This window comes from Dromaius novaehollandiae, chromosome 8 (assembly GCF_036370855.1).
Source record: "Dromaius novaehollandiae isolate bDroNov1 chromosome 8, bDroNov1.hap1, whole genome shotgun sequence".
In the NCBI taxonomy this organism is placed as follows: domain Eukaryota; kingdom Metazoa; phylum Chordata; class Aves; order Casuariiformes; family Dromaiidae; genus Dromaius; species Dromaius novaehollandiae.
This window is the reverse complement of record NC_088105.1, coordinates 11,047,359-11,062,577: the sequence shown is the minus strand read 5'-3', so window position 1 is coordinate 11,062,577 and position 15,219 is coordinate 11,047,359. Positions and strand designations below refer to the sequence as shown.

At 52.8% G+C, this 15,219-nt stretch overlaps 1 protein-coding gene across 1 annotated transcript in view; it reads right to left on the bottom strand.

Annotated features, from left to right (window-relative positions):
• Window positions 1–15,219, bottom strand: part of CACNA1E (calcium voltage-gated channel subunit alpha1 E) — a 174,825-nt gene that overhangs the window by 46,310 nt on the left and 113,296 nt on the right. Inside the window, exons 10-21 of the mRNA XM_064515647.1 lie at window positions 12,162–12,277; window positions 10,874–10,927; window positions 10,328–10,462; window positions 9,835–10,044; window positions 8,280–8,392; window positions 7,877–7,989; window positions 7,620–7,751; window positions 7,200–7,272; window positions 6,580–6,697; window positions 6,144–6,211; window positions 4,604–4,701; window positions 1,094–1,150 (exon numbers count right to left, since the gene is read on the bottom strand). Of these exons, the coding sequence (XP_064371717.1) occupies window positions 1,094–1,150; window positions 4,604–4,701; window positions 6,144–6,211; window positions 6,580–6,697; window positions 7,200–7,272; window positions 7,620–7,751; window positions 7,877–7,989; window positions 8,280–8,392; window positions 9,835–10,044; window positions 10,328–10,462; window positions 10,874–10,927; window positions 12,162–12,277 (1,287 nt within the window). The remainder of the gene's footprint in view (window positions 1–1,093; window positions 1,151–4,603; window positions 4,702–6,143; window positions 6,212–6,579; window positions 6,698–7,199; window positions 7,273–7,619; window positions 7,752–7,876; window positions 7,990–8,279; window positions 8,393–9,834; window positions 10,045–10,327; window positions 10,463–10,873; window positions 10,928–12,161; window positions 12,278–15,219) is intronic.

Genomic DNA, 15,219 nt, shown 5'->3' with positions numbered 1-15,219 from the left:
ATGTGCTCGAGCCCCCGGACACACAGAAGGGACACGTGCCCACCCCACGGACGTGCAGCAGCTCAGCTACAGAGGGGATGGCCGCCAGCGCCAGCTCCGTCCCCACCCTGGCCGCGCTGAGGCTGGGCTGCACTCGCTGCACCAAGGCCCAGCTTCCCCTCCAGCTCAGGGTGTGGAGAGAAGACCAGGGTGAGGATGGTGCTGAGGCATCTGGCCCCAAATCCAGAGAAGGGTGCAGGGCCAAAATAGATTTATTGTACAGGTGGAATGAAATGCAGTCACCAGGTCTATGGGCTTGGCTTCTGCTCGGTTGCCAGCCCTCGGGCATGCCTTTTGTGCTGGAAATTAGGTGGGAATTGTACTTCCACCCCTTCAAAAGATTTCAAGGTGAAGGAGGACGCCCTTTCTGAAGATCTACGGCAGTGCCTCCAGCTCACGAGGAGCAGGACGGGGTCCTGGCCTGCCCCATCTTAGGCGAGTGGAGATTGCCTTCATCATCCCTCGCTCGCGCACCCACGTCCACCTGCCCCACGGCCCTGGCACGGGCTTCCTGGGGGGCAGGGGGGCAGCACGGGGCGGCGCTGGGCTGCCTCCCCGGGAAGCTGCACTGGGCTCCTCTCTGCTCCCGTGCTCACAGGGAGGGCCGCGTTGGGCATTTTAAGATGTTAAATGAAACCTTTAAGTGTCACAAACACAAGCGCCCGGGAGAAGACAGACATATCCTTCCCAACAGAGCTAGGCACACAGAGACACGCACAGAGGAGCACACGCGTGTGCATCCGCACACCCTGCTCGCCCTCCGCGCACACGCGCTCGCAGGCGGCTCTACGCAGCTGCGCGCGCTGGCTGTACAAACACACACACAAGTGCAGAGAGGCTGGGCACACACAGATTCACAAACGCACACACGCACACAAACGGGTACAGAGAGCGCACTGAACACGAGCACACGTGCCAAAACACCCACGCCGAGGAGCGTGGGGGCAGACACACACGGACCGGAGCGCTGCGCGCGCCGGCCCCTGCTCCACACAGACGCGCGCACGAGAAGCACACGAGCCACACACAACACGCAACCCCGTGGCCCACATACAGGTGGCTGCTGCGTGGCTCCCACATCGACATGTGGTGTCTCCTTCGCCTGTCTCTTCTGGGGAGGAAAAACAGACCGGTTCAATCCCCCTCGCCCCATCCCTGGATGGCCAGACGTGGCTCAGCAGCACGGCCGCCCTCCCGTCGCACCCGCACCCCAGGGCGGCAGCGCCTGCCCATGGGCAGCCCGGGGCTCTTGGCGTATCAGCCGCTGGCTGTTGGGATGCCAGAGCACGCAAGCCGGCAGCAAGCCCCCTGCACGCCCGCACGCACGCCCGCACACGCACACTGCCGAGCCGATCCGCGCAGGGCTGCCTGCACCTGCTCACACACACCCTGCACCCCTTGCTGCATTTGCACACCCCGCGGCTCCCACCCGGGGACACACACACACCGATGCTTGCACCAGGGCTGTGGCTCCTTCTTGCTGATCGTCGCTGCCATGCAAGGGAGATGCGGCAACGGAAGCTGCCCCGCTAGCTTTACTTGGGCTTGCCAGGTGAGCAACCACAGGGCAGAGACAGCGGCGCAGGCTTCAGCCACACACAAGCCCAGGCTACCTCGCTGGGTATTTAACAGCTCTTCTAAACTGCTCCGATGGCAGAAAGAGGAGCTACTCGATTCACTTTTAGTGAGCCACACATGCTGACTTTACAGAGGAAGCCCTGTGTCAGGCCAGCCAAGAGCTGCTCAGAGCCATCACCACAGGGTGATGCAGCAGTGTCTGTTCCCCCGAGACAGCAGAGAATGGAGAGGAACACAAATCTCCCCAAGAAAGCGAGGTACAAGCAGGGCTAAGATCCCGGCAGAGCCTCTTTCATCCAAGTAGCCCTGACACGGAGAGATGCCTAACATGGCTGTCAGTGTCATTTACCCCCAGCCTTCAGGCAGCTCACAAGATTCAAGACTTTATCCTCAGTCTCAGCACACAGAAGATTCAGATATGCGCAGCTCCAAGTAAACAGCCACAAAGTATATGCACATGCACACACAGGGATTTACATCTTTTGCTGATCCATATGTAAATGGCATATGTGTGTGCAAGACATGCAAGCAAATACGCTCCACACACGTGAACAACAGCGTGTGTGTCAGAGCTTGTGCCTGCAGGACAGGGCATACCTAGCTGCTTTCGTGCAACTGCAATGCCACCTTCAGCAGCCGGGTCAGTCATGCTGGCTATTGCCTCCATAGGGCCACGTTACAGCTACGCGCACAGGAATAGCCCAGCACCACGCTCGAGGCATGGCATTAGCGACCGAGAGTGCACCTGCACGCCCTTCTCTGTGCAGACACGATTCACATGCAGGTACCCTCCGCCTGGCGCACACCACCATTCCTACAGCAAGTGGCCAAGCCTTCAACGGCGTCAACGCGCCACAATACGCGTCAACACATTACTGCGTCCACATGCGTCCATCTGGACACCCACTCATCAAACAGCCCAAGCCATCTGCACCAACGGTGCCCATGTACAAATACAATACTCCAATCTGCACCACAGCCACCCACGCCAACCTGGCCATGTGGGAGCACTCGCACTGAACGCAACCGGACCTCTCCGCACACAGAAACCCATGCATCAAGCCTGCCTGCCATGGGTACCCACATACAAACGAAACCATCTGTGTCTGCACACACCCAGCCGCAGAGACCAAATCTGCTTTCTGACTGGAGTTTCCAACAGCCCTTCCGTACCTGCTCTGCTCTTGCTTGCCCCTTGCTGCGATTGCCCACCATCCCTGCCCTGGCTGCTAACGAGCGGTGGTAGCACCGAAGGGACATCAGAACTGGAGGTGAAAAATGTCACCCTTGCACCTTTGCACACCCTTCTCTGCCCTGGAAATTACTGAGCTTGACGAGGGGGAGGAACTGGAAAAAGATCTGCAAATATCAATACCTCCCATTTCAATGCCACTAGAACAAAAAAAATTAAGGTTAAAAAATCCATTTTCTTAACTAGCTGTGTTTGACAATGGCTATAAAACTCTAGCAAGGATGTGCAGCACAGAAAAATCCTTTATGTGCCCGAATATATTCCATCTTCCCCCTCTTCTCTCATATGCGTCTATTCGCAAGCCTTTACTGCAACTTAAATCCTTTTATTCCCTCCCTTTATCCAACACGTCCACATTGGCAGCTGGAGCCAGCCACAACACACAGATTCTAAGATTTCAAACCTCCCCCCAGTATCTTCCCATCAGCCTGTGAGGAAGAGCCAGTGGCCAGGCACAGATTTACGTGTTGTTACAAAAATCACTTCACCCCCCACAAGCCAGGGCTGCGTCTGCAGCTGCTTGGAGACTAGGCAGGTCTTAGAGATATCTCTGGCCCATGCTGCCATTCAAAATGCCAGGCATGCCCACAAGCTCCTGGCCTTGGACCATCGCAGCCCACTGCTGCAGAGCCAAGGAGTTTGGGCAGTTCCTAGCAAATGAGATGAACTTCGACGATTTCTCTGACCCCGCTGATCAGAGCTCATCTGAAGACACCAGTTTCTCTTGGCAAATTTGCAAGAGATTCTGCAGTGTAAAAACTTGGCTTGGTTTCAAAGCATAATGAAACCCAAAATTCCCTGGGAAGGGATTCTATATAAAAAAAAAAAAGTCCTTTCAGCTGTACTGAAATGTACTGTTTTGGAAAACAAATCAAAACGCCTCGTTCCAATGTTGACTTTGAAAGTTTTATGTGATTTAGACCATATGACAGTGCAAAATAAAGGAAAAAAAAGCATCTAGAAAGGAAAAAACAAAACTTTCTTCTGCTGAAATGCACAGACAGGGCTTTTTAACACTGTGTCGGGGATTTTAAGTGGTTTTGGTTTTTTCTTCCCCAAATCAAATTTCTGTAAAATCAAATGTGGTTTTGCAAGCCTGCTCCATCTCTCATAACTGCATTTGCTATCAGGGAAGGAGCCTGGGGGAGATTTCTGACACTGCTACTCCCAAGACTCCTTTCTTTCCCCCACATCCCTGGCTGGTCTCCTGCACCTCTGCCACAAAAAAATGCTAGATGGGAGCAAATGTCACCAGTGTTTCTTCTTTATCCGCAAGAAATGACTGATCTTCCCTTCTCTGGCCTCCTTCCCTATCCCTAGCAGCAGCCCTGACTATCTGAGCTTTGTATTTGGAGCAGAAGGGCTCTTTCAGCAGACTTCTTCCATACACCAGCACTGAGGCTGCTGCTTGAGGCAGCAATTTGGCAGCCCCAGGACCCTCCTGGCGGCCTGGTCTCGCTCACTGCTCCAACATCTCTCCGAAAGGCACTGCTGTCTGGGGGGAGCCCACTCATATAGCTACCCATCCATCCTTAGAAAAACACCCTGAGAGGGAGTCGGCCCTTGCAGGGACTCTTTTCTCGCCCAGGGGAGCAGGCAGCCCGGCAGCCCACTGAGGCTGGCCCAGATCTAGGGGCTCAGATTGCATCTCCGTCCTTAGGGCAGCAAAACTCAACGTGCCCACGCTGGGCTCAGGGGGCACTGGGGTAGCAGTGACAGGGGAGGGTCACTCACTCGATAGCAGGCATGTTTGGGGCGGACATTGGGCTGACTTCTTTGGCTTTCTGAAGGGCGTGCTTCTGGTTAAAGGCCTCCTCTTCCTCCTGCTCATCCTACGGAAAAAACAGAGGAGTCGCTTAGCGGGACGTTGGCATTTCAAGGAAACACGCACCCATCAGAGGTAGCGAGGGGGGTGCGGGGTTACCTTTGACACCACCAGAAGACCCCAGGCTAGGCTCGGGGGAGAAGTGGGGAGCAGCCACCTGTATTTCCAGACACAGCCTTTATTTTCCTCATGCTACAGGAGCACAACTTCCTCACTACAACAAATCCTTCTGAAGGCGTCGACACTACTTAAATAAGTGAACCCAGCCTACTCCAGGCAAGAATTGGGGGGTGCAAGCTAGACAACCCCAGATGGTATAGATCAGCACAGCTCTCTCCTTCATAGCCACAGGGGCGAGACAGGCATCACCCTGATGGAGTGGGAGGCAAGGGCTCCATGAATGACCCCAACAGAGAGCGTATTACTTTAATGAGCACAGTTGTGTCACTGAGTGAAAAAATTTCATTAGGAGCCATTAGTGCTCATTCAGTCTTTTCAAAAACTCAGCGTTCTCTTAATCGATGCTTCAGAGCCACCAGGCGAGGTATGGCACATGAAGGACAGGCATGCAATGCCTGCACTAGCTGCAGGAGGCAAGGCGCTCCCCCCCATGCAACCCCCAAAGACAAATTAGCACCACAAACTCTTTCACTCCATTTCCTCTGCTGCTAATGGGTCAGATTTACACCAGCATGGAGGCCTCTTGGGGAGCCCCGAGGACATGCATAATAGGCATGGGCTTTGCAAAAAATGGGCAACGTGGGATCTCTGATCCTATTCAAAGAGCAGCGATGATGCTTGCAGCTTACGCCTACTCACCATTATCCAAATGGTGGCCCAACATTTCAGCATTCCCCAAATATTTCCCAGCATGGCCTTAAAAGCAATCAAATCCAATAACCTTTTCAAGCACCACCCTAAATTGCATCCTAAATCATATCCACTGCCCCACAGGCAGATGGGGAATAAATATTGACACCACTGAAAAGCGCTTCACACTTTGCATCTCCAGAGTTCTTGACAAAAAGTCATCCCTGCATCAGACCCCATCAGATAGATGAGGGTTATCTCAGTCTGGCCCGAGGCAAATGAAGCCAGCAAGTTTAAATGGAGAAACAGTTTAGCCACACTTGACGTGAAGTGTGGGTGTTCCTGGAGAGACATGAGACAAGCAGGTTTAAGTACTTTCCTGAATCAAGGTCTAACTGACTTTGCGCAGCAATAGGGGCTTGTGTTTCAGGAGAGCTCCCTGTGTACCCTCCTGGAGGAAGAGTCCCCACTTCCATTTTGACATGACCCCTTTCAAGGCAGTCTGAATTTAGGGAGAAAATGGCCTTGGCTCTGAAGTGACCACGGTCACAAGCACTGCTCTCGGTGCCTTTCCTGCTCGCCCCATCCTTCGCAATCTTCACACCAGCAAGAGAACAAAACTGAGCAACTAGGACGTACCTTGGTGAGCTCCTGAGCATTGGCCAGGTTGTCCACGGCAATGGCCAAGAAAACGTTCAGCAGAGTATCTGTGAGCAGCTAAGGATGCACAAGCCATGTGCTAAGGGCACAGCATCCACGAACGCCCAGGGAGAAGGAGCCCAAACCCTGGCTCTGGAGGCTCCTGACCAGCTCGGTGAGGAGCGGCTGAAGGGACAAACTCCTCACACATGCCATACACATAGCCCTCAGTGTGTGGGGGCACAGGCATTTCCTGACAGCCTCCTCCTGTGCATCTGGAAGGTCTGGGGCTGCCCCACATGTGATGGGACTCCCTTGGCTGGGAGAGCTACATCTCTGAGGAGAAGTAAAGAGTGGGTGGGCAGGGTGAATGCCCTCAGAGAGGGAGATGAGATGGAGTTGTCTCTCACTAAAAGCACAGCAGCCAGGTGGATACAGTTTCCAAACAAGGTGAGGACAATGAAATAGATGGAGGACCACATGCCTGAGCGAACACCTCCCTGGGAGCGGATGCCATTGTACATCACCTCGTTCCAGTCCTCACCCGTCAGGATCTGCACAGAAACAAGACAGCAGCTCTATCATCATGTGCTTTCTTGTGACCTAGACAGCCCACTGGATCCATCCCACTCGTGCACAGGGCAGAGACCCCACGCAGAGAATAACCCAGCTCTGCGGCTACAGTACTTGAGGGAGAGGAGATCAGACTCTCCAGTGAGGATTTAGGTCTCATCAGAAGTGTTTTGAAACTCTTCCACCTCGCGTAACGGAGAAGAGCGCCGTATCCTTTGTTATATGGGAGGAGACAGAGGAAGTGAGTTATACTGTGACAGAGGGGAGCTCCCTTGCTTTAAAAAGCCCCTTCCAGACAGGGGTCAGGATATGACATCTGGGGGGAACATTAAAAAGCCCCTTTCAGACGGGGGTCAGGATATGACATCTGGGGGGAACATTAAAAAGCCCCTTTCAGACGGGGGTCAGGATATGACATCTGGGGGGAACAAGCAGATGGTTCCAACCTATTTGCTTGCTGTTCCTGTGCCACCCAGGTCCTACCTGGAACACTGTCATGATGGCTGCAGGGAAAGTGTCGAAGTTGGCTGAAGGTGTCCCATCAATAAAATTAAACCTGGAAGTGGAACCAAAAGGAGGTAAGTAAGCTGGAACAAAGAAGTCATCAAACTAGAGACTGCTATCCTCTCAGCTCTCTTGTGCTTAGGATGACTTTTCCCAACTTTAAGGAAGGTCTCCTGAGCATTTAGTGACAGAACCCAAAATGTATCCTGGACAGAAGGGCCCATGCAGCCCAGAGGGACCCCCCTGCACTGAGCAGGGTCTCTTACATGGGAGAGGTACCGCTGTTAGCAGCATGCTGAGGTGCAGGCTGCAGTCTTCCTAGGCACTCAAGAAGGCATCATCACTTGGCTTTGAAAACACCCAGTGATGTTCCTTTTCCCCAGACCTGCAACAACATACCTGCCTCCGAACAGCTGCATTCCCAACAGGGCAAAGACTACAATGAAGAGGAAGAGGAGGAAGAGCAGGCTGATAATAGATTTCATGGAGCTCATCAGTGAGACCACCAAATTCCTCAGGGATGCCCAATACCTGGAAAACAGAGGCATTGCTGGAGCACGAACAGTGAGGCTGCCATGAGAGCAGGACGGATCAGATCTGGGCCACAAGCCAAGCTCCAAGCAGGAAGGTGACAGGCACAGATGTTTGGTACATACTTGGTTATTTTAAATATTCTCAGGAGCCGGAGGGCTCGTAGGACACTGATCCCAAAAGAAGTCCCTGGTCTGAAGATAGCCCAAACCACTTCGAAGATGCTTCCCACTGTGACCTGAGAAGCAGACACAGCCATGAGAAACAGAGCACGTGCACTTTGAAGAAGAGCACAGAGAGCTCGGGACAGGCTGTCACAGGAAATCTGCTTCCTATGCCTGAGGATGAGGCACCAGCCACCCTGCCCCAAAAACTGGTGTCTCAACTCGGCAAGAGCAGGCTGTCCCAGGAGAAAGGGCTCTCCTGACCTCTAAGAGGGCTGTGCAGCTCTTCTCCCCGTTGGTGCCTTATGCTCTCAGCAGCATGTCAAACATGCCCCTAGCCTGCAGCATTTTGGGGGCTGCTTACCCCACAGTCAAAGCAGTTGAACGAAGAATGGAAGTAAAGGCGCGGCCCCATCCCATACATCTTTAAGGACATCTCCAGGAGGAAGAGCCCAAGGAACAGGAACTCTGCATAGTCTGAAAGAAAGAAAACCCAGATGCATGATCCTCAGGGGCGCAGAGCTGTACTGAGTGCCCCATTTGCACCCAACAGTAGCCCACATAGCACACCAAGAGGTGAGACAAGTCAAGGACCGGGCTGCTTCTCCCAGTTTGCTCAGGCCAGGGTATGAGCTGGAGGAAGCCTGTCTGTGAGGAGCTAATTTGCAAATGACAGAGCACCAACCCCACAAGTTAATGTTTCGGGGTGGGTGCACTGGTGTCCCAGGGGGTTCTGAGAAGACCAGAGATGGCTGGCATGGAGCAGAGCAGCTGTTCAATGCTATACAATAGTGGCTGGGGCATCAGCAAAGACATTAACCACACTACACTGTAGGAGAATATTAGCAACCTGGATGTAAATCATTGCACAGCTGGAATTTGGCCAGCATAACTAAGCCAAACAGCCAAGAGCCAGTGAAGAGCTCCTCAAGCTATTTCATGAACATTAGTAGGCAAGGATCTGGCTTTTCACCTTGTCCAAAAGATGCTTCTCACCATGACCAGCTGCCATACCACAGTGTCATGCTGGGATCCCAGCAGGCCTGAGCATGCAAATGCAGATTTGGGCAGGCCTGGTGCTTGACGGGGACATTCTCAAGGTGAAGTAAGAATAACACAGCTGAGAAGCCAGCATTGTCCCTACTGCAGCAGCTCAGGACTTATACGTGACTGTCATGGGGCTCTGCAATTAGCACCACACTAGAATGAACACAGATATACCACCTCCAAGACCCAACTTTGTACCTCGGCCCACAGAGGGCTAGGGGAACGTTTCAGTAACTGGCATCAACCTCGGGGATCTCCATGTCATGCTCTACCAGCTGCTACTACATCAAAATTTTAACCAGGAGGTTTTCCCATGACCATTGCCCAAACCCCACTGCAAACTTGCACCTTTCCAGCTTGGCCCCCACAATTGTTTGTGGGTGTTTAGAGATGGATCTTCAGCAAACTTTCCATAATCACTGTTGTAATTTTAGGATAAATCCAACTGGGACTCACACTCTGCTCCTCTTTTTTTCAACGAACATGTCAGATCTGAAGGGCACGGAGCCTATAAAACTCCCCCATGCTTGCCCACTGGGCTGAGAGACTCAGCAGCAGCCACGGGGCCAAGGGCAATAGCAGGTGGCTGTTCACAGCCCTTCTGTTATCACCAGTGAACATAATTCAGGTTATTCCCTTGATCCTCACCCCAGCTTTATACCAGCACAGCTGTGGTGGGATTCATTCCCATGCCTCCTGGGGCAAGAAGCCAGCCAGTCCAAGAGCATGCTGCAGCCTCCAGGTGCTGGAGGTGCTGCACAGTCACACAGCTTGCTGGAGACAAAAGGTTGGCCCCAGGCCCAAGACTCTTTTCCTTCCCTTTTGCACCCATGCAATGCTCTAACACACCTACACAAAGACCTGGGACTCACAGAGGAAGTGGGTGAGCCAGGCTGGCTGGTTGTGGTGGACGATGGCCACACAGGCAGTGTTGAGAGCCACCAGGCTCAAGACAATCCAGTAGAAGACCTGGGATTTCACCATGTGGCGGACGGAGATGCGCAGGAGTCGCTCTTTGTGTCGGAAATAAGAGGCACCGCTAAATCTGGCACCTTTCATGCTGGAGCGACTCAAGGGGTTACCTGAGGGGAAAGAGGGGGGATGCCAAGGTGAGTGAACTTGTCAAGTGCTCATGACAAGGAGAGAGGGTGGATGGCTCACAGACCCTGCTCTCATGGGACAGGACTTAACCAGACAGTTCCTAAATGGCACAAGGCACAGTGGATGGCTTGCCCCTCTTTGCTACCACACTAGCAGAGAGAGGATCTCTGACAACCTCCACATGCTGGGTGCAGCCCTCTCAGCTTGACATGGTGTGCTGGTGTAGCAGAGGCTTTGGGGAAGGAAGCTTCAAATTGCACTGACCCATGTTTGGATGAAGAGGTCTTCTCTGAGCCAGCCTCCGCTCACCCACAGAGGCAATGTCAACACAGTGCTCATCACTGGAGTCGCGATTCATGGCGTCTGTCCGGTTCCTTTTGATGGTTGCTCGCCTGAGCACTGGAAAGGAAAGAGGAATGGAAATAGGAGCTGTGGTTGCCCAGCTCTGCCAGCAGTCTGCTCATCAGACTGGGACCTGCAAGTCAGTACTTGGCTAGCTCAGGTCTGGTAACAGGACAGACCCATGACCTGCTTCCCAGCTAGTCCTTTGGGCAGGACCAGATGTCCCCTGGGTTCCATGCTCTCCATGGACTTGTGCTATCCCCAGTCCCACTAGGCTGCTCTCAGTCCACTTCCCCCAGCCCTTTCTGAGGCCACAAACCCCTAGCCAGGAAGAATCCTGAGACCATCCCTAGACCTCTCTTCCTCACATCATAGCTGCTTCCTGACCTCTAGAGATTTCAACCTCCGGCTGCAGGCAGGCACAAGGAAGGACAGGCAGATACTTGGGCAGGGCATTTCTCATCTTACCTTCTAAGGCTGAAGTCCCAGTGTTTTTGTTCTCTTCAGCCAGCATGACTTCCTCTACACAAAACACACAGTTTAGCATCAGCATCAGGAGACAAGACACAGTCGGTTGAGGGATGCCGTTAAAGTGCCACCGAACGTTATTGCCTTGTACCTAAGCATTTTGCCCAGCCCAAAAGTGGCCGCTGTAGGTTGCAGACCCTTGTCAAGTACTAGCAAAGTGTGCAAAATCAAATTCTCAGGGGTGTCAAGGGTCAGTTACAGCATGTTATATTGGAAAAAAAATTAATTCTAGTCAAACCTTCTTCCTCCACTATAACCTCACCAAATAGTTTGAATATAGTAGAGAGGAAAGCCTGTTTCTGTGTTATGCCTTTGGAGGAGAGCCCTTCACATATCCCCCCAATGTCTCTGAAGGGCTCCTCACCCTGTCCTAACTCCTCAGAAAAACACAGCCTTTCCACACACATTTGCAAACTAACTTTCATTATGGATTCACAGTTTCTAAAGCTGGTAGATTTGTCTGAGTCTGTTGTAGATCCCACAAAAGCTGGGTCATCGGGCTAGCCAGTCTAGGCGGAAAAGGATCTAACTAATGCATGCCAATCCAGATCTGCATGTAGATAGTGCTACACTCATTTTAAGAAAGTAAGATGGGAGCCTGCAAATTGTCAGCTTTCTGGAAAAGAGAAAAGTGCTGAACTTGGAACAGCCTGCAAGTCTGGCTGGGACAAGCAAGGCAATCTTGGATGCACTGACTTATCAAAACTATCCCACCCTGCAGGGATCAACCTGAACTAAACCTTCAAATCCAAACTGCCCTGAGCAGCAGAAACATCTGAATCCAAGACCAAAGCTGAGATCTATGGCTCAGGCCTTGTTTCAGATTAACAGTGCTATAAGTCTGTATTTCACATGGAAGTGTAAGTCCTGCTTCCCAGAGCAGGTTGACTGAACTGATCCCCACAGCCTAGCAGAACCCTTTGGGTAGCTCTTTCAGTAAGAAGCTAGGAGGTAAGCTGCATGCTCATGACAGGTTGGAGGCCAGCACTTGCAAGTGGAGCTGGCCCCACCAGAAGTCAGCAGAAAGCCAAGAAGCACCTCTACCACTACCTATGTTCTCCCGGGTCAGGGCAGGAGCCCTGAGCTGGGCACCAAAACGCCACAGGGACAGATTTAACTGGAAAACCACCGACACCATACGAGGGCAGAGGCAGACAGGGCTCTGGACCCCGCCACCTTTCCAGCACCCGGCAGCAGCAGCCCCGGCCAGCAGTCGGCCAGCCTTTACCTGCTTTGTCTATCCAGGCACGATAGCCGTTCAGCTCCCGCTCGATCTGCTGCTGGCGCCGCAGCTTCATGAAGGCTCGGCGATTCTCCACTCTCTCTCGCTCTTTGGCGAACTCCCTGGAAAAGGGCGGAGAGGGGATTTTGGGAGCGCAGCCGACGAGTGGAGGGGTGCACAGGGGCCCGGTGCGCTGGGTGGGAGGACGATGGGCACTGCCAGCCGGGAGCCCTGGGCAAGAGGCAGTAACCAAGGGTGAACGCAAGCCTCAAGAGCAGAGGAGGGAAGACGGGTGAGACAAATGGCCACCCCCAGACAAAGCGCAGCTAGAGAATGGATGGATGAGACGAATGAATGAACGAATGAACAGAGAAACAAAAAGAGGTGGAAGGAGAAAGAGGCTTCTTTAGGGGAGGAAAGATGCTGATGCACGTGAGCTAATACACCACTGCTCTGCCATTTGGCCTAACATGCCCCTGGCTAGAAGCTGCTGCTGCTGTTCAAGGAGGACGTTCCCACAACCCCACTCAACTCCAGCGCCATCTTGACTTCTCTGTGCCACTGCTTTGGGGCACAAAGGCAGGATTTCTTCTTCTGCAGCCCTGCTTGGAGCCATGCTTGCTCCAAGAGGCCCAAGGAGAAGGGGCAGAAGCAAACGGAGGGGAGCACAAGATGAGGAGGAGCATGGCTTGGCCCCCAGGCTCTCCTCTCCTCTCTTTTCCCTTCCCTGGGGCCCTTTCCATACAGCAAGACCTAAGATGCCCCAAGCATATCAGAAGAGACAGTGCCCAAATGGAGGAATTTACACTCAAGAGAGAGAGAAAACAAACACAGAGGGAGAGAAGAAGTGCTATGAAGCCCTTCTTGTAAAGGGAAGGACAAGGTGCATAGAGAAGAACGAAGGCAATGCCCCCATCCAAGGCTCACACGGTCCATTTGCTTCTCTGACAACGGCTACCAAATGTTTGCCTAGCTTAAAACCCCGTCATGGCCTGGTAACCCAGAATTTACCCTGGACAGCTTCCTGATCTCCAGTAAGGCACTGTGCCTGGCGGCTTGGTGCCCTTTCTAAAATCTTGCTCCCTACTAAACCTACAAGAGTAAGTTTAATAGCCATGCAACAGTCACACAGCTTTTCACTTCTGGCTGCCTTGGCCACACCATGAGCTCGTGGGTTTCACAGCTGTGTGTTGTTGCATTATTGTACAGTTGTGGTTTGCTGTCTTTGCAGTCCATCAGGCCTTCTTCTCTTCTCATGTTGCAAGACAGGGAAGTGGAAACTCTTAGTGATACTTTGCAAGGTCATTCACTAGGGTGCACAGTTTTAGGCTCGGATTTGCAATCTTCCTTTCTTTCTCCCTCTTTGGAGGGTTTTCCTGGAGCTTCAAACATCCCTGTTGTCCTTCTTTGCACCTCGCTGTGTCCCACACTTACTGTCAAGAAGCAATGACCGGTCCCACCCCAGCTTCCAGCTGAGATCCCACCACCAACTTACATGTAGACCTTCCAGCATTTTCCCCTATTACTCACCACACACCTCCTTACGCAACCTGACATTTTGCACACTGCTGCAGAGGAATAACTGACACACAGGGAGCCTGGGAAGAATGGCCAGAAAAAGCAGCCAGCCAGCATGGGTCAGGGTGATCACAGCTCAGCTCTCCTAAGCCAGTGTCCACCCTTACAGGTTGGCTGGACAGAGACCCACCAGGAGAGGGCTGAAAGCCTGGGAGATGGAGAGGCGAGAGCAATTGAACTTGCTGCGGCTCAGGTGCTTCCAAGGTAGCGGGACAGGCTATGGGTCTGGTACGTGGTTTGCCAATCCCAAATGCATGATTCAGGCAGGAACTGGTCCCTCTTCTCTCACCCGCCCTCACTCCCATCCTACGTTCATGCTGCATCCCAAGCTGAGCCACCAGTCCCTGCAAAGGGAGGGCTGCAGCCAGGTGCTCCTGCCGTGAAAGCCACTTTGCTCCAGCACCCAATGGGCCACGCAGCTCCAAGCTGGCACCAGGAATGCTCTTCACCAATACTGGGGCTGGCACTATTGCCATGGGAACCCCCCCAAACCTGGTGGGTGCAATGTTCAGTCACCCAGAGCAAGGTCACGCGCCTGCACAGGCTGAGCACTGAGTAACACCAGCCAGTGCTAGTGCTGTATCCACGGCATATGCAGATCCACGCGGCCTCTCACACACGTGATGCATGGATGTACTAACATCCCCGTACTGACACACACTCCTAGGCACAAGCATAAACACACTCCTAGGTACGTATGACGTAAGATTTCACCTATATCCCAGCCAAAGCCACGTAAAGATGCCAATATGCAGCTAAGACTACGTACAAATTCACACATTCAGTTAAAATACAAGACCCTGCTGACAAGCGTGGTCTGCTTTCTCACACGCACACATCCATGGCCATGCGCAGAAGGCCTGTTCAGGCTACTCCACCGACAGCAGAAATTTTCACCCACCCTATCCAAGAAACACACAAAACCCTAAGCATTTATGCAAAGGCCATCATACACAAACAGAAATGGAAATATTTGGCAGGAAATACAGGGGTGAAAATGTAGGCAACCTCACACGCACACGCTGTCTTCACATCAATGCTGCGTGTTGTACATGAGACAACACATTTGGACCTGCGTCTAGAAGGTCCCACATCCAGCATTCACACACACCGAGTACCTGGAACGTCTCAGCCCACGTTAAACCTCTATTGGCAGACACATTCATGCACAGTGATGGCATCCCACACCAGACATCCCCTCAGCACATCCTTTCTTTCTTGTAAATATATTATTTGGATGGAATTTGCTGGCTGCAGCTTCCCATCCAACACAACAGCCTAGAGATCCCAGCAGCAACAGCCACGCTCCAGTCCATGTGGAGACGGAAGTGGATGGGTGAAGGCCCCATCCTGCCCCCTGCTCAGCACCCTGAGCTCCCCACACATGCGGGACCGGCCTCCATTCCAGTCACAAACTTCCAGCACGTCCAAAGCCCAAGTTGCACAGAGCAAAAAAACCACTGGGAAATTCAGTTCATAGCCTGAG